This window comes from Monodelphis domestica, chromosome 2 (genome assembly GCF_027887165.1).
Source record: "Monodelphis domestica isolate mMonDom1 chromosome 2, mMonDom1.pri, whole genome shotgun sequence".
In the NCBI taxonomy this organism is placed as follows: domain Eukaryota; kingdom Metazoa; phylum Chordata; class Mammalia; order Didelphimorphia; family Didelphidae; genus Monodelphis; species Monodelphis domestica.
The window spans coordinates 530,057,664-530,073,978 of NC_077228.1; the positions used below are offsets into that span (position 1 = coordinate 530,057,664).

Here is a 16,315-nt window from a genome sequence, read left to right on the forward strand (position 1 = left end):
GCAGAGAGCTAAAATGAGGCAGATGAGGCGACTGTCCTGGCAGTGGGGACAGCCAGGGAAAATCCCTGGAGCCATGGCAGAAGGTGGTGTTGTGCACCCTCTTGCTATGGACTCTACAGGGAGGATGTGTCCCAATGGCTCTGGGTCTAGGAAGGGGCCTAACTGCTGCTGTGCTGCTTTTCTCTTCAGTACCTGGTTGACTGTGATCAAGTGATCTTCATGAAAGAGGGCTGTATCACAGAGCAAGGCAGCCATGAACAGTTGATGAACCTGAATGGCGATTACGCTGCCATTTTTAATAACCTGCTTCTGGGAGAGACTCCCCACATTGAGGTGAGCTTGCTGCATTCGTATGGCTTCTGAGCTTTGTGGGGAGCTGATCCCTGTAAACTGGGCCCAGGCGTTTGGTCTTGTCTGGGACGCCACTGAGAGTGTGGCCTATTTATTAGCTGGCAGAGGGGAGCAGCAGGTGTCCCCAGTGATGGGTGGGTGGATGGACAGCCATCCTTCTCTTACCGTGTAGGGGTGGGGTGGAAGTTCATTGACCAAAAATCCTTCTTAGCTTGGGGCCGCACACTGAAGACTAGAAATGTGGGGGCTCCTGTGATGTGCTTAGTTAGGACTAAGAAACCTGCTTCTGTGTGGTTTTTTGTCGGATAACCTTCTCTGAGTGCTTGAAACACAAATTGTCCGGAAATGTTGACTTGGTCATGAGCTTTGGCCTGGGTGTTTCAGATCACTCTCCTGTAATTCAGTCTCAGTCTCCAAGCCTCAGCTCCCTGGGGGTCACTTTCATTCCTTTGTCATTGTCTTCAATGTCACTGACCCAGTTCCCGCCGTGAGGAAACGTCTCCATTTCTGTTTTAGTTTCTTGAGTCTTTTTCCTGGAGTGGCTCTAAGCACTTTGACATCTTCCCAATATGTTGATAACTAGAGAACTAGGGAGACGAGACGTTAAAAAGCACGTGAAGAAAGAAGACTAGCTCTAGCACAATAGGCTAGTCTATTGACGGCCTCCTCCTAAGGAAAGGACACGTGGTCCACATGTGGGTCTTGATTCTTGAGATGGGGGTGGTTGTCCTTTCCTTCCGTCCAGCGGTTCCTCTGAGGTACCAGAGAGAGCTGTGGCAGAAGGGGCTGGGGTGGTGGGGTAGAGGAGGGAGGGGAAAGACGAAGAGACTCTGGTCTTGGGTGGTCTCCTCCAAGAAGCATTTTATTTGGTGCCTTTGCAGGCTTCCTGTGAACATTTGCCTGGCAATGGTATGATGGGTTGAATTTTGTTCTTGTCATAGATTATCTCCAAAAAAGAAACAAGCGGTTCACAGAAAAAGCCACAAGACAAGGGCCCCAAAGTGGGGTCCGTGAAGAAGGACAAAGTAGTGAAGGCTGAGGAAGGTAACGACCTTGTCCAGATTTTAGCGGTTTCAAATTGGTAGGTGTAGGGAGGGGTTCAGGCATGATCTCAGCAGGCCAAAAGGTGGCTGTGTTTGTGTTTTGTAAACGGGTACAAAGACAGGATGCTCCGGGAACTCGTTCCCTCTCTGCCTTGCTGGGTGAGAGGCGGGGAGGGCAAGGCCACCTGCATCCCAGGGAGGACTTGGGCAGGGATCTCGCTGATAGCGATGAGACTGTGCCGTTCCCCACGGGCAAATGGCATTTTGAGGCCTGTGTCTGTTACCTTCAAGGTGAAGGCGTAGCTGCAACTCAGATTAGAGCGACTGCGAAGCCACCAGCCCATGTCTGGAGCATAGTGCAGACGTGGGCCTTTTCCAAGTCTTGGAGCCGAGGTTTGGGAGGAATCAAGGTGGAAGTTAAAATCCGATGGATGGCAAAAGGCTTGTTGGCAGAGTTGGTGGGTTGGGACAGGGGGCAGGAGCTTCTCTAAGAGAAAAAAGAAATCTAAAAGGAAATGAGGGTTAAGGCAGTAAGTACAAGGGAACATGGCATGTTGTGCCTGGCCTCTGGTTGATGGAGCCTCCCAAACTGGTTGGACACTTTGGACATTGACCCCAACAAGGTGACAGTGTTGTGGCCATCTTTGAGTTCAAGGGACAGCAGTCAGCTGATCAACAAGAGCAGATTATAGCTAAGAGGGTCCCGGCCTAAAAGGAAAGTGCTGGGTAAAGATTCAGGAAGGATACTCGGCCCTCTCTTGGATGTTTAGTCTTTGTTTTGTTTTTTAGGTTTTATTGCTTTCAATTAGCAAGGATCACATTTTTCCTTCTCTCTCACTCCCCACCATCCCCCCCCCTCAAAAAAAAAAAAGCAAAGCAAAGCAAAACCCTTATAACAGCAGAGTTGAGTAAAAAAATTCTCTGTTGGTCACATCCAAAAATGTGTGTCTCCTCCTATATATGCTGATCCTCAGGACCAATTCCTTGACATCCCTCTTTAAAATGACCATTTTTATTATAAATCAAACATCTAGGAATGTGGCCATTTTGATATCCAAAGAACAGTATAAGAAGATGGTTGAAAAACTATTCTATACAATTTTTGAATTGGAGCCAAGCTCCCACGCTTGGCTTTGGTCCCCTCGCAACTTATGTTCTCCTTTCACTCTTACCATCCACCAACTCTCCCCTGCCTGCCAATATAAAAGCTCTTTTTTTTTTTTAAACCCACACCTTCCATCTTGGAATCAATACTGTGTATTGGTTCCAAGGCAACAGAGTGGTAAGGGCTAGGCAATGGGGCTAAGTGACTTGCCTAGGGTCACACAGCTGGGAAGTGTCTGAGGCCAGATTTGAACCCAGGACCTCCTGTCTCTATCTACTGAGCCACCTAGCTGTCCCCCTCTTTTAAGTAAATTAAAGAAAAGAAATGTACACAGTAGGATCTAAAATTGTATGGGACATCATTTCTAGTGACCTGGAGGCCTAGGAAGTTCCTGAATGGGTTGTTTCTGGGACAATCTACTTAATCCTGGACCTTCATGGCTCAGCCCCTTAAGCCAACATTGGGTTTTTGCTCTTTTCTTGAGACAATAATTAGATTTTATCTAACAAGATTTTATTGAAGTTTTGGTTTTTACATAGTCTAAATTTGTCAAGTTCTCCTTCCCAGAGAGCTCTCTATAACATGGGCTTCCTTGGGCCCTGGAGTTTGGTGATTATCCTTAGGGTGACCTTTCACATTCACCTTAATCTCAGATTAAGTCATCTCAGTATCTCTATCTGTAATCTCAGATGTCAAGATCTTTGGGCTCTGTGGTTTTCTCAGGCTGGGTCCTATGCCTGTCCCCTCTCCCTCCTCCACTCCAACCATTGACATCTGGCTTCCTTTAATTCCAACTAAAATCCCACCTTCCACAGGAAGCCTTCCCCATTCCCTCTGAATTCTGGGGTGTTCCCTTTCTCTTAATTACTTCTGGTTTAACTTGTCATATTTGTTTGTGTAGTGTCTGCCTCATAAATCCTGTGCTTCCTGAGGCCACAAACTGTCCTTTTTTATCTCCAGGACTTAGCACAGTGCCTGGCACGTAGCAGATACTTAATAGATGTAGATCAATCAAATCGATCGATGGAGGTAGCGTGTCACTCCCCCTCCTCATGCTTGAGGATTAAAGCTCTCTCAGATCCTTCCAGGATGAAAAGAGCGTGCCTCCAGGAATGGACCTGATCTGGTCCATAAGGTCCAAGGGATCAAGGCATCTGGACCTTGTAGGAGTCTGGCCAGAGCAGCTCATTGAACCATCTCCTAAGTCGGGGAGGGCCAAGCCAGGCCCCCCCAGAAGAGTCACCATGGCCTGTGATGGCAGAGGTTGGGTGGCTCGTCAAGTATCAATGACGAGAAGGCCGTGACAAATTGGGAATAGAGAAGTAGCTGGTTTGTAGAAAGGACTTTTGCTAATGAACTTTTCCTTAGCTGCTGACCTTGGAGAAGCATGTCGGGGAGACCAGCCTCGGGATTCATGCATCTCCCTTTCTGTTTGCCCCCCTTTGCACCAGGGCGTCTGATTCACCAAGAGGAGAAAGGGCACGGCTCCCTCCCCTGGTCTGTATATGGCACCTACATCCAGGCCGCCGGTGGCCCCGTGGCCTTCCTGGTCATCCTGTCTCTCTTTATCCTGAACGTGGGCAGCACAGCCTTCAGCACCTGGTGGTTGAGTTACTGGATCAAACAAGGCAGCGGGGTAAGGGCATACTGACCTGCGGAAGCGGGGAGGCTAGGAAAGGAGCCATCTCAGATGGTGGCTATCCTAGAGGGATTCCTTAGGAGGGAAACCTCTTTGGTTTTCATTTAAAAGAAGCGAATGGCCAGGGTTCCCCAGGACGGAAGAGCTCAGGCCCTAAACTCACGAGGCAGAAAAATCACCGACCAGCTAATGGGGGAACAGAGTTCCCAGTAAGTATAAAACAAGGCCAGGAGTCAGTTTTCCCCCAAGAAAGACTGGAGGGTCTGAGAGCTGTATTCCCAGGATGCTGTCCTAAAATCTGATCTGCCCTCACCCAGGAACAGGGAGAGGAATGGGGCGCGGACACAGAATCTCTAACCCTGCCCTGTGTTTGTCACCTCCATTTCCCTGAGGCGCTCTCCAGTAACCCTCACAGCCCCCTCTGAGATGGGAATAGCATTTAGTGAGAGCTCTTGGTTACGGGAGTCTGGAAGGACGTGGCCCTCGAAAGCTTAACCTCTGAAGCCTTATGTCCAAACAGAACACGACGGTGACAAGGGGGAACGTGACCCTGCTGAGTGACAGTATGAAGGACAACCCCCACATGCATTACTATGCCAGGGTCTATGCCCTCTCCATGGCACTCATGCTGATTCTGAAGGCCATTCGGGGAGTCGTCTTCGTCAAGGTAGCTATCCACCCGCCGCCTCAGAGGCTGCTCGGCTTGCCCCGGCCGGAGCCATCGAGGCTGGGTCCTTCCCCTCTTACAAATCAGGCCAACAAGCATTCATTAAGGGAGCTGAGGTGCTCAGGGGGCCCAGGGTGGTGCTTCAGCATTCGCTGGGCAGACGGGCCTGTGGATCCGCTGGAAGGGCTGAAGCTTGGTCCACAGTGGCCGGCTAGACGGGGAGCTTCCCTGCTCGGGCAGCTCTGCCCCAGGTGGTGAGCCGACAGACTCCCGCAGGTCCGTCTTGTTCTGTGCTCTTCTACCCAGGGAACGCTGAGGGCCTCCTCCAGGCTCCATGATGAGCTTTTCCGAAGGATTCTTCGAAGCCCCATGAAGTTCTTTGATACGACTCCCACGGGAAGGATCCTCAATCGTTTCTCAAAGGACATGGACGAAGGTATTGCTTGCTCTTCTTTGCCTGACTTCCATTCCGGCCCTTGCTTCCATCCAGGCGCCAGCAGCTCGCTCGCCATGCCTGGGGGCCCCGGGAGCTTCACCTCCTTGTCACTCTCGATGACTTGGCTTCAGAATTTAAGAAAGCTGCTCAGATGACAGGCTGGGCCAGGTTATAGCCTTTAGAGCTGCCTCGAACCAGTTTGAATGCTCTTCTGGGGGCACCTGTGGCCACACTGGTGTTTGGGGGTGCGAATGAGAAAAAACTAAGACCACAGAGAAATGGACAGTTGGTGGAGAGCCTTTCGGAGCCTTGTCACCATGCCCTGCACTTAGGCTTTTCGCTGGCCCCGAACCCTGAGGTGTGTGTCACGCTTTGTTCTTCGGCTTTTTTCCCCAGTTGATGTCCGCCTCCCATTCCAGGCTGAAATGTTCATCCAGAATGTTATCCTGGTATTTTTCTGTGTTGGTATGATCGCAGGAGTCTTCCCCTGGTTCCTGGTGGCAGTGATGCCCCTCCTCATTTTCTTTGCAGCTTTACACATTCTCTCCAGGTAAAGGATTTCTCATTTCTACAGAGATGGTGGGCAGCTTGCAGCCTCATTGCTGCCATTCCCTGACCCTCTTTGACGTTTGCCCCATTTCCTCTTCAGGGTTCTGATTCGAGAGCTCAAACGCCTGGACAACATCACCCAGTCCCCATTTCTGTCCCACATCACCTCCAGCATCCAGGGGCTCGCCACCATCCATGCTTATAACAGAGGACAGGAATTTCTGCACAGGTTAGTGCTGGAGAGAGAACCACTGTCCCGGAGGGCACATTCTTGTCAAGGCTTGAGAACCCCAAAGGCCTGGCAGCTTCAGAAACTTCTTGAAGGCAGATTAGAGATTAGAGCTTGGGTGAGACCCAAGGGTGTGTGGAGCCTCGCTGGACAGCCTCCAGATCAGATTCATTTGCCCTGAAGAAATCCCTCCAAACAAATAGTGGAGAAAAGAACCAGTCTGCTCTCTGAAAGGCTGGGCTAGTTAATCTCTTCATCTCCCATCGGGAAAGGCAGTGTTAGCATTAGACTGACCACATCCTCAGGTGTGGGGTGGGCCTCCCGGCCCTTTCTGCCTGCCTGCCTGCCTGCCCACTTGGGCAGGAGTCCAACACTTAGGCACTTAGTGTTTCCTGGCCCTACACTGTCACCACTGCCCGACTGCAGATACCAACCTTCCAACCCTAAGGCCTTCGGTTTCCTGCCTCTCTGGTGCCCTGCACAAATTACTGGCTGCCAGCACTTCCCTGCCCTCTGAAGGTGCCGAGCTGGCTGCGGATAGGATTCATGAAGCAATTCAGGGCTTCCCCGGGAGCAGGCCTGGCCCCAGCACTTGATGTGCTTATACTTTGTCCTTGCAGGTACCAGGAGCTCCTGGATGACAACCAGGCTCCCTTCTTCTTGTTCACCTGTGCCATGCGATGGCTGGCCGTGCGGCTGGACGTCATCAGCATTGCCTTGATCACCACCACAGGGCTAATGATTGTCCTCTTGCATGGCCAGATCTCCCCAGCCTATGCAGGGCTTGCCATCTCCTACGCAGTCCAGGTTGGTATCCAAGGAAACCTTCTCCCCCTAGAGCTCCTCTCTAGGGGGAAGGGAGGGACACTTCTGAAGCTGTTGGGTTTGTGGTTCTGGAGGGAAGAGACAGGATAGCATTCCCTAGAGTGGGTCTCTCAATGACAGCATATGGAGGGTTTTGGAGATAAGCTTTAACACAGCTGTAGATTTTAAATGATTCTCCTAATTGCAGACAAGCTCAGAAGCTGTTGAGGTTAAAGAGGTACAACGTTGACTGAGTACAATCATTGCTTGTTCCTTTTGGCCAGTGCTTCCTAGAAACAAGATGGCATTAATGATTGTTAGAAAGTAAAGATTTCTGTGAAAAAGTGGTATTCAGTATGCTTTCTTGGACAGAAGAGCTCCTTTTTTTCTGATTTCACCTTTATTTGCCATCTCTTCCCACGGTTTTTAAGAAAAGAAATGCACTCTCAATATGGTTCCAGTTTTCCAGTTACTTGCATTTTCTTGCTGGGTGGCTCAGTGGATTAAGAGCCAGGCCTAGAGACTGGGAGGTCCTAGGTTCAAATCTGGCCTCATACACTTCCCAGTGGTGTGACCCTGGGCAAGTCACTTGACCCCCATTGCCTAGCCCTTAGCACTCTTCTGCCTTGGAGCCAATACACAATATTGACTCCAAGAGGGAAGGTGAGGGTTTTAAATAAAAAATAAAAAAAAATCAAGATTGAGAGCAAACTTCCCAAGTTATTAGGCCTTTCTTGATCCCTCGTAGTGGCTACCCTAGTTAAAAAAAAACAAACCTGGAAACCTGTTTGACAGGGAGGGAGTGAAGATAAAGCCCCAGGGCCCACTGGAGTCACCCAAATGTGACTTGAGGTGTTCACGATGTGGGAGCCTGGATGGAGAAGAGTCATTTTGGGGCTTGCGTCCAAGCTCTGTTGCCTTGAATTCTTGGTCTAGCTCACCTCGCTACAGACCTCCTGCTTCCCCACTTATCTGCTGTCTCTGGCTGTTTTCATTCTAAGGGCTAAAAGGTTGTCTTTGTCACTGCTGCAAAGAATTTTTTTTTCCATTTGTTGCCAAGATGTATGAAGACCTGTTTGAAATTTGCAGTAAAAAGCCATCCCACAATTCCACAAATGGTCTAAAGATATGAACAGATAATTCTTAAGGGAATAAAACTAAGCTATTTCTAACCGTATGAAAAAGTATTCCAAATTGCAAGTATTTAGTGAAATGCAAAATAAAATAGTTCAAAGATTCCACTTCACACCTAGCAGAGTGGCAAAGATGGGGGCGGGGGGAGAATGATCAATGTTGGAGAGTAAGAAAAAATAGGCACATTTCTATATTGCTGGTGGACTGGTGAATGCAGACAACCATTCTGGAGAACAGTTTGGAATTAGACACAAGGAATCATTAAATAAACCATACTCTGTAAGACATTAGAGAGAAAAGAACAAGGCCTAAACGTACAGTGATATTTATAATGTAGCTCATTTTGTGGTGACCAAAAAAACCAAACAACTGGAAACTAATGAGATGCCCATCGGTGGGGGAATGGCTGAGTGAGTTGTAGACTCTGAATGTGATGGATTCTTAGATGGACTGGTGCTGAGTGAAGGGAGCAGAACCAAAGAACAATTCTATAACTTCAGAACTTGAAAAGTAATAAAAATGAACAGTTCTGAGGGCTTTTATGAATGGATAAAGAAGGACATGAACAGAGCTGGAAGGATAACTTATACAAAAATAACGGCTGGAAAACTGTAAAAATTAGAATCAGCATAGTGACCACCTGTGATTCCAGAGAACTGAAGATGAAATGGATTCTCCAGTAATACAAAGATGACAGGCATAAATGTCTGAGGGAATTTGCTTTGCTGGACTATATCCATTTGTTACACGAGAAACTGTTTTTCTCTTTTTTTTTCTCCTTTCCATAGGAGTGGGGAGAAAAGAGAAAATAATGGGGGTGAAATATATTTCCAGATGAAGTTGTACTTCATTTTCCCTATGAGATTTCTCATCTCTCATGAAGTAGTCTGAGTAATCTACAAATATGTTGCAAACAAAGCATGTCACTAAAGAGACACTTGGGAGAAACACTGCTTTAGAAGGTCTGATGGGGACATTGAGGCTCTCTAAGATAATAGGAATGTGGGTCCATACAGAAAATTGGTGCCCGAAGCTAGTGACCACAAAAAGAATAGAAAGATGCATAGGATCAGTATGGAAGGGCCATCCTACTTGAAGTGATTTCCTTTGTCTGGCAAAATTGTGTTTAGGAAGAACTGGTCTCCTTGTTAAGTGAGAGGAGCTCACTTAGAGTGGCTGGCAATTAAGGAGTAATAAAAGACATCTTTACTAATTCAGTTTTATTTTCAGTTCCACATTCCCTTCCTGGCCCCTCTGTTATTTGTTGGGAAAGCAAGGAAAATGAAACCCAGTAAAAACATGAATTGATGCAAACAGATGTCTGCATTAGCCAGATTTTGAAAGGAAGTCAAGAAAAAGATACAGAGGAAAAAGACATGCTGCAGTGTCATCACCTCTCTAGAGGCAGATGCATCTTTGGGGTTATAGTGCGAGGACTGTTCTCCTGGTTCTGCTCACTTCATTTCCTCTCAGTTTATGCATATCTTTCCAGGTTTTTCTGAAACTATTCCCTTCATGTTTGCCATCTTTTCTCAACAGCTGACCGGCCTCTTCCAGTTTACAGTTCGTCTGGCATCAGAGACTGAAGCTCGATTCACATCAGTGGAAAGGATTAATCACTATATTAAGGTCAGCCATCTTAGAGTTAGTCACTTGGTCTTTCCTTTCCTGGCCTGGCCACCATGAAATGGATAGCCAGAAAAATCAGTTTCCCAGCCATATTGTGTTCTGTGTATGGTGTGTGCCACAGAGAAAAGAAAGGCAGCCCTTCTTTGGCTTATATAACAATATTTAAATCAATCTTTTCCTCGCATTATTTTGAATCTTAGCCAGTAGACTACTGTTGAAATTAGTTAGTAAATGTCAACTCGATTCCATTCCAGATTTGTGTTTCTCGGCATATGTGGGATCTTTTAGTGAGAAGCAACCAGAAATAATTACCATATACTGGGGGACTTAGGCTTTAATGTAGGCACTAATGTGGCTCTTGTTAGTAGTAGAATCAGTCAATTTAAACTAGTTATTTCCTTAACCTTTTATTATTCACTTATCAATGCTTACATTTTACAGATGTCTTAAGAGTATAATTTTCACAAGCATCTTAGCACTGTCTTATGAATGAATGATACGTAAAGGAGTCTGGGTCCTAGAGCTGTCACCCTTTGAGGGATGACAAGCCTTTGTTCCAGAGTGAGGAACCTTCTTTCAAGGGCTGTGAGTTACCGTATCATTGGTGCTCAGTCCCTCAAATGCCGTAACAGGAAGGATGTTTCTAGAGTCCCAAGTTGTAATGTCAGTTGCCTTTTCCATAGAAACAGGGTTAGAAATGGTGATTAGGTGGGGGTTAGCCAGACCAGAAAAACTGATGCCTGTGTGCCTCTGAAAGGAAAATAAATCACACCTTGGAAACTGCCAGCTCACAGACTCTTCCCATGTTTCCCCTCGCCTGGATTTGTTTCGTCTCATTTATCAACTCCATGAGAGCATGAAGCAGGCCCTTGCCATCTCATTCCCCCCTCCCCACCTTCCACACTGCTGGTTATCAGTAGATGTTTGTTGATTTAAATGACCCTTTAAGGACAAGTTTGGAGACACGCCTTTAGAGGCCATGGCCACAGGTCCTTAAGATGAGGAGAGGATTCATTGCTTTTACTAAATGACAAGCTTTGGTTTACCTGTACCATAGAATTGTGTTGCTCCTCTCATTCTGGATGTCCATTCCAGACTGTTATTGCTTATATAAAAACAAGCACAGGTGTATTTTTTTTTCTGACCTGGTTTCCTAGAACTTAGGTTTCCCAGAATTCATGCCTTTAGGTTCTTAACTCCTAACTCCCCCAAGCCATGTGTCTCGTGTTCTAATTCTGTAGCCCTGACTTGAATTCCCAGCTCCCTTCTTAGCCCCTGACTCGGTGTTTCATTGTCTCCACCACTCTGAGTCTCAGGACCAGATGTTGAGCATCTTATGGTATAAAGACTGGTTTCAAGGTACCACATCAGCCTTTCCAATCACAAATTTTACTATGTTAGAATTTTAGAATTCATTTAGTTCAAGGCATGAAGAAAATCAGGACTGGAAAACAGAAATGAGTGAGCTGCCCAGTAGGGCCAGGTAGCAACCTCAGGGCAGGTCTCCTGACTCTTGGAACATCACTCCATTTTTTTATATTTTACAGAGTCTTGCACCTGTGGTGGGAAAGTGTTTAAAGGCTGGGGGGATTTTTGTCAGTGGGAGGAGGGATGCTTTTGGCTGCTGGTATTAGGCTGTGAAGGCCTGTCATCACTCTCAGGGTTTTTGCTTGCTCTAAAGAACCTGTTGTTTCTCTAGACTCTTGCCTTGGAAGCGCCTGCTCGAATTAAAAACAAGGCTCCCCCTCCAGACTGGCCTCAGGAAGGAGAAATTGTCTTTGAGAATGCAGAGATGAGGTATCGAGAGAACCTTCCTCTGGTCCTAAAGAAAGTATCCTTCACCATCAAACCCAAGGAGAAGATTGGCATTGTGGGACGGACAGGCTCAGGTAAGAAAGCTCATTTCCCTTCTCTTTACATTCTGATGTTCGCTCTGGCTCTACTCCACTTATGTCTCCATTTGGGTGCTTGATGCCTTTTGGGTCTTGTGGTCCAGGTCCCCAAATGAGTGGGTACAGATGGTCTCAGAATGGTATGCAGAATTAACTCAGATTTGATGTCCATGTCAACATGAGTTGGTATTGGGAGAGATAGGCCTGCCCTGGGGTCTTGAACTTAAGTTTTCCAGATAAAAGGCCAAAGCCTCATCTGGGTACCCTCCCCTGCCCCCAACAGATGGACAGACACACACACCCTCTACCTTGGGGACTTCCAAAAGGCCAGACAAGTCCCTGGGGACCCAGACTTCAAGCTTGAACATGAACCCTCAGCTGTATCCAGGCATTTCTGGGGACCAGCTTGGCTCTGAAAGCTTATTATGGTTTTTCCTTACACGACCTCCCCACCCCCTTGTCTCCCAATTCCTTACTTTGTCCCTCTTATCTCGGGATCCTGTTTCCATAAACCCTGGAATTCCTCATTCTGTGTTACAAAACTACCACTTATTTGGCCCAGCACAGACATAGTCTCAGTGAGACACAGGCAGCATGGGGGATCTAAGCTCCACAGATATTCTTTTACAGATGAGATGGTCAGAGGTCTTTGCTGTCCTGGCTGCACAGGCTGCCTCTGGCCAGCCACACCAACTCACTCACTGTCCAGAGAGCGCGCGCCCCCCCCCCCCCCCCCATCACCAGTGTGAGTTGCCAACCACAAGGTTTTCAAGCTTCTCAGATTGACCCTTGAATTTTCTCAGATCTATTAAGTTCTTCTGAATACCTTCCTTCCATTTGTTCATCCCTGTCCTTAGTCCTTTTTCTCAATCTCTGCTAGACTTGGTCAGCGCCCTTCCTCTCTAGTAACCTCAGCTCAATCCTTTGTGTTTGGGGTCCAGAGGATTCATTTCACAGAATGATAAAGTTAGAAGATCCGGTCTCCCTCCATTTTAAGGGTTAAATTGGGGTTTTCACTAAATAAAAGTTATAAATTCAATGTTGTGGTTGTCGAATTCAAAATATCATCCCTAAGCCAGAAGAAACTGTCAGTAGATTTTATTTATAATGAGGAAGAGAAAGAGTTGAAGTATGACATGTAGAAGGGAAAGACTTGGTAAGGAGTTGCCTAGCCTACCGTAAGTGCTGATCCAATGAAATTCAGATAACTCCCCGACAAAGTTCCACTCTCCACATGGAAGTCCAAGTCACTCACCAGCAAGCCGATGCAGGATCCAAGCTAAAGAGTCTCTCCACAGAACTCATGCTGAAGGGAGGGGCTCCTTGTAGAGCCGCCAAGGCAGGCATCTCTCCAAGCCAGAAGTCCTGAGAAGTCCAAAGGAGAAGTGATGAGGACAGGAAGTTCCGGACTTTTTATAGTCCTTTTTCCACATCCCTTCCTGTCCCTTCCCCTCTTCACAGGGGCCAATAACAGCTTCCAAATTGCTTAGCACTGCCCAGGGGTCAGTGTCTGTGGGATCCACCTCTCATCCTCTTAGGGTGTAAACTCTTATCAAAGGATTCACGAGTTTCTAACTGATTGAGTTAAAAGGATGGAGCTCTCTAAGTAAGTAACTTGTGAATTCTCTTACCTGTTGGCTAAGTGTTAAGTAAAGGTTGCTTAACTACTCAAAATAGACAAAGAATTTCACACCATCCACTGTGGCCACTCCATGCTGCTTGCTCCAAGCCCTCTGGAGAAGCAGGAAATCCTTATCTTTTTTGTAGTGAAAAGGGCTTTTCCCCTCTTGACCCTCAGAAGAATGAGTCTCCCCCTGCACTTGATCTCTGGCATGCTCTGTTCAGAAGTGGGCTCCACAACAGAGCGGAAACTGAGTGGCTCTGATTGTTTCCCCTGCCAAGAGTTCTGGATGGTTTTTATTAGCCTTTTTAATATGGCTAACAGTTATTGGGAATTTGAAGAAAAAGGATCTCTGATCTTATTGAAGGAGATGAGAATTAAACAGCGGTTTCCCATTTTCTTGTGTTTCACCAGGGAAATCCTCTCTGGGGATGGCCCTCTTCCGCCTGGTAGAGCTGTCAGGAGGCTGCATCAGAATCGATGGAGTGAAGATCAATGACATAGGTCTTGCTGACCTCCGCAGCAAACTCTCCATCATTCCTCAGGAGCCAGTGTTGTTCAGTGGCACAGTCAGGTGAGGAAGGGTGTGCAAGGAGAGGAGACCCTGAGAAGTCACTGCAAGAACTCGGGGAAATGTTGAATTGTCGTCTTTTCCATGTGATTGTGCAGTGGGCCCTGGACAACTCTCTACTTGGTAGCTTTCTTTGTGATGTGAGGTCAGCTAGAAAGGCAGGCTTAGGGGAAGGATGGCTATGATGGAGGGTTTCGCCATCAGCCAGGGACAGAAGATGAGTCAATCTGGCAAATCGTCAGTATTCATGTAGCACCTACTGTGTGCAGAGTCCAGCCTGCCAAGAGGAATGGCAGTGAACCCTAGAGGCTATGGGTGGGAGCAGGATAGAGGGGGAAGGTCCAAGGAGAAAATGGAGAGGCATCTCTCCCCTAGAAGAAGAGGAAAACCTGACAGGCAAGTATAGGTCAAACCCTGGGTGGAAGGGGCCAAGGAGAGAAGATGGCAACATGTTTGGGGAAGGAAAGAACAAGAGCTGTGGGGATCGAAGCAGGAAAAGCTTCCTGGAGAAGGTAGCTCTTGAGCCATACCTTGAAGGCAAAAGGAAAGAATTGCAGTTCTTTGTTTAGTTTGGCTGAGAGGTAGAGTAAATTTGTGAAGGAAGTTAGAGGGGAAAAGCTCGGAAAGGCAGATGGGAGCCAGCCCAGGGAGCTTCAAGTGTTACTTTAGGGAGTTGTTCTCCTAACTGCAAGAAGGAGCCACTGGAGGACTTTCAGATGAGTACTAGGGTCAGATCTGTTAGTGAGCAAAGGTGTTTTGTAGAGCTTCAGAAAGGATGGACCAGAGAAGGAAGAAGCTCCCACACACCACTTGGGGCGTTGGCAGAGCCCCGAGGCAGTGAGGGCTCATTTGGGGGTAGGACAAAAGAAGTTGAAATCAGTGGGGAAGAGCCATGGCTGGGAGCAGACGTGGGGGTCTTGCCTGAAGTACCTCCTTGGGGGGAGGGAGGTAAGATGAGTTTAGAAGCATCCTAAGTGTAGGACTTGCATGACTGTTTTCTACTTTGAAAGAGGAAAACATCTAATTTTTAATCCACCTCTTTGAAGCAAACCACTGAGCCAGGAGAGGGTGAGGCCTCACGGGTGCCCCCAGCATGGTAGCTGAAGTGGTGGCTTTACCTTGTGCAGGCGTTGGTTGAGTGGTTGGAGAATAGGGGAGACAACCAATAGCAGTGACGGGCTTTTATTTTCCTGATAGGTTCTTGGGGCATAGCCTCTATCGAGGCGGTGCCTGGCAGCTTGTTCAGCAGCATTCCTTTTGTGTGAAGGTCTTGCTTATTAGTAGATTGGCTTGGGGGCCTCTGCCCCAGGCCTTGACTCTGAAAGGGTCAGATTTAAGGGTGCTACTGGGCCAGGCTGTCAGGTGGCCATGAACAGAAAATTCTGTGGGCCACACTGTTGGGTTTTTATTATTATAATAAAAGATATTTTTTTTACCAATTACATATAATAATAAATTTCCACATAAGTTTTTGAAGTTGTATGATCCAAATCGTCTCCCTCCCAGAACTGGCAAGCAATTCGATCTGGGTTATGCAGGTAGTATCATGCAAAACATATTTCCACATTGTTCATTTTCATCAGAATAATCACAAAACAGGGGCAGCTGGGTGGCTCAGTGGATTGAGAGCCAGGCCCAGAGATGGGAGATCCTGGATTCAAATCTAGCCTCAGACACTTCCCAGCTGAGTGACCCTGGGCAAGTCACTTAACCCCCATTGCCTAGCCCTTGCCTCTCTTCTGCTTTGGAGCCAATACACAGTATTGACTCCAAGACAGAAGGTGAGGGTTTATTAAAAAAAGAATAATCACAAAACCCCAAATCAGAAACCCAAATAAAAATAAGCAAAATTTGCATGAAAATATGCATGCTTTGATCTCCATTCCAACTCCAACAGTTCTTTCTCTGGAGATGGAGAGCATTCTTTGTCATAAATCCCTCAGAATCATCCTGGGTCATTGTATTGCTGGGAGTGGCAAAGTCTGTCTCATTTGATTATTCCACAATATTGCTGTTACTAGGTACAGTGTTCTCCTGGTTCTGTTTTGTTTTGTTTTGTTTTCCATTCTGCATTACTTCCTGTAGGGTCTTTCCAGCTCTTTCTGAAATCCTATTCATTTTTCCTTATAGCATAATAGTATTCCATCACCATCATGTACCAGTTTGTTCAGCCATTCCCCAATTGAGGACATCCCCTTGTTTTCCAGTTCTTTGCCATTACAAAAAGAGCAGCTATACATATTTTTGTACAAGTAGGTCTTTCCCTACCCCCCCACCCCTTTTTTAAATCTCTTTGGGATACAGACCTAGTAGTAGTACTAGATCAAAGGGTATGTATTGTTTTATGGCACTTGGGCATAGTTCCAAATTGCCCTCCAGAATGTTTGGATCAGTTCACAACTTCACCAACAATGTAATAGTGTCCCAACTTTGCTATATCCCTTCCAGTATTTATTCACTGTCATATTGGCCAATCTGATAGGTGTGAGGTAGTATCTCAGAATTGTTTTTAATTTGCACTTCTCTAATCAAGAGGTATTTAGAACTTTTTTCATATGATTGTTGATCATCTTCATCTGAAAACTTCTTATTCCTATCCTTTGACTATTTGTCAATTGGGGACTATTTGGCTTGTATTCTTATGA

General features: G+C 46.8%; 1 protein-coding gene across 5 annotated transcripts in view; it reads left to right on the top strand.

Moving 5' to 3' along the window:
* Positions 1–16,315, top strand: part of ABCC5 (ATP binding cassette subfamily C member 5) — a 59,259-nt gene that overhangs the window by 33,576 nt on the left and 9,368 nt on the right. For 4 of the 5 annotated variants that reach the window (XM_056819913.1, XM_056819914.1, XM_056819915.1 and 1 more), the window contains 11 exons: positions 190–333; positions 1,293–1,395; positions 3,951–4,135; positions 4,659–4,805; positions 5,112–5,241; positions 5,638–5,791; positions 5,891–6,019; positions 6,640–6,826; positions 9,497–9,586; positions 11,286–11,475; positions 13,514–13,673. In XM_056819913.1, the coding sequence (XP_056675891.1) occupies positions 190–333; positions 1,293–1,395; positions 3,951–4,135; positions 4,659–4,805; positions 5,112–5,241; positions 5,638–5,791; positions 5,891–6,019; positions 6,640–6,826; positions 9,497–9,586; positions 11,286–11,475; positions 13,514–13,673 (1,619 nt within the window). Of the gene's footprint in view, positions 1–189; positions 334–1,292; positions 1,396–3,950; positions 4,136–4,658; positions 4,806–5,111; positions 5,242–5,637; positions 5,792–5,890; positions 6,020–6,639; positions 6,827–9,496; positions 9,587–11,285; positions 11,476–13,513; positions 13,674–16,315 lie in introns of those variants that run through there. The other variant, XM_056819918.1, reaches the window with a different exon arrangement.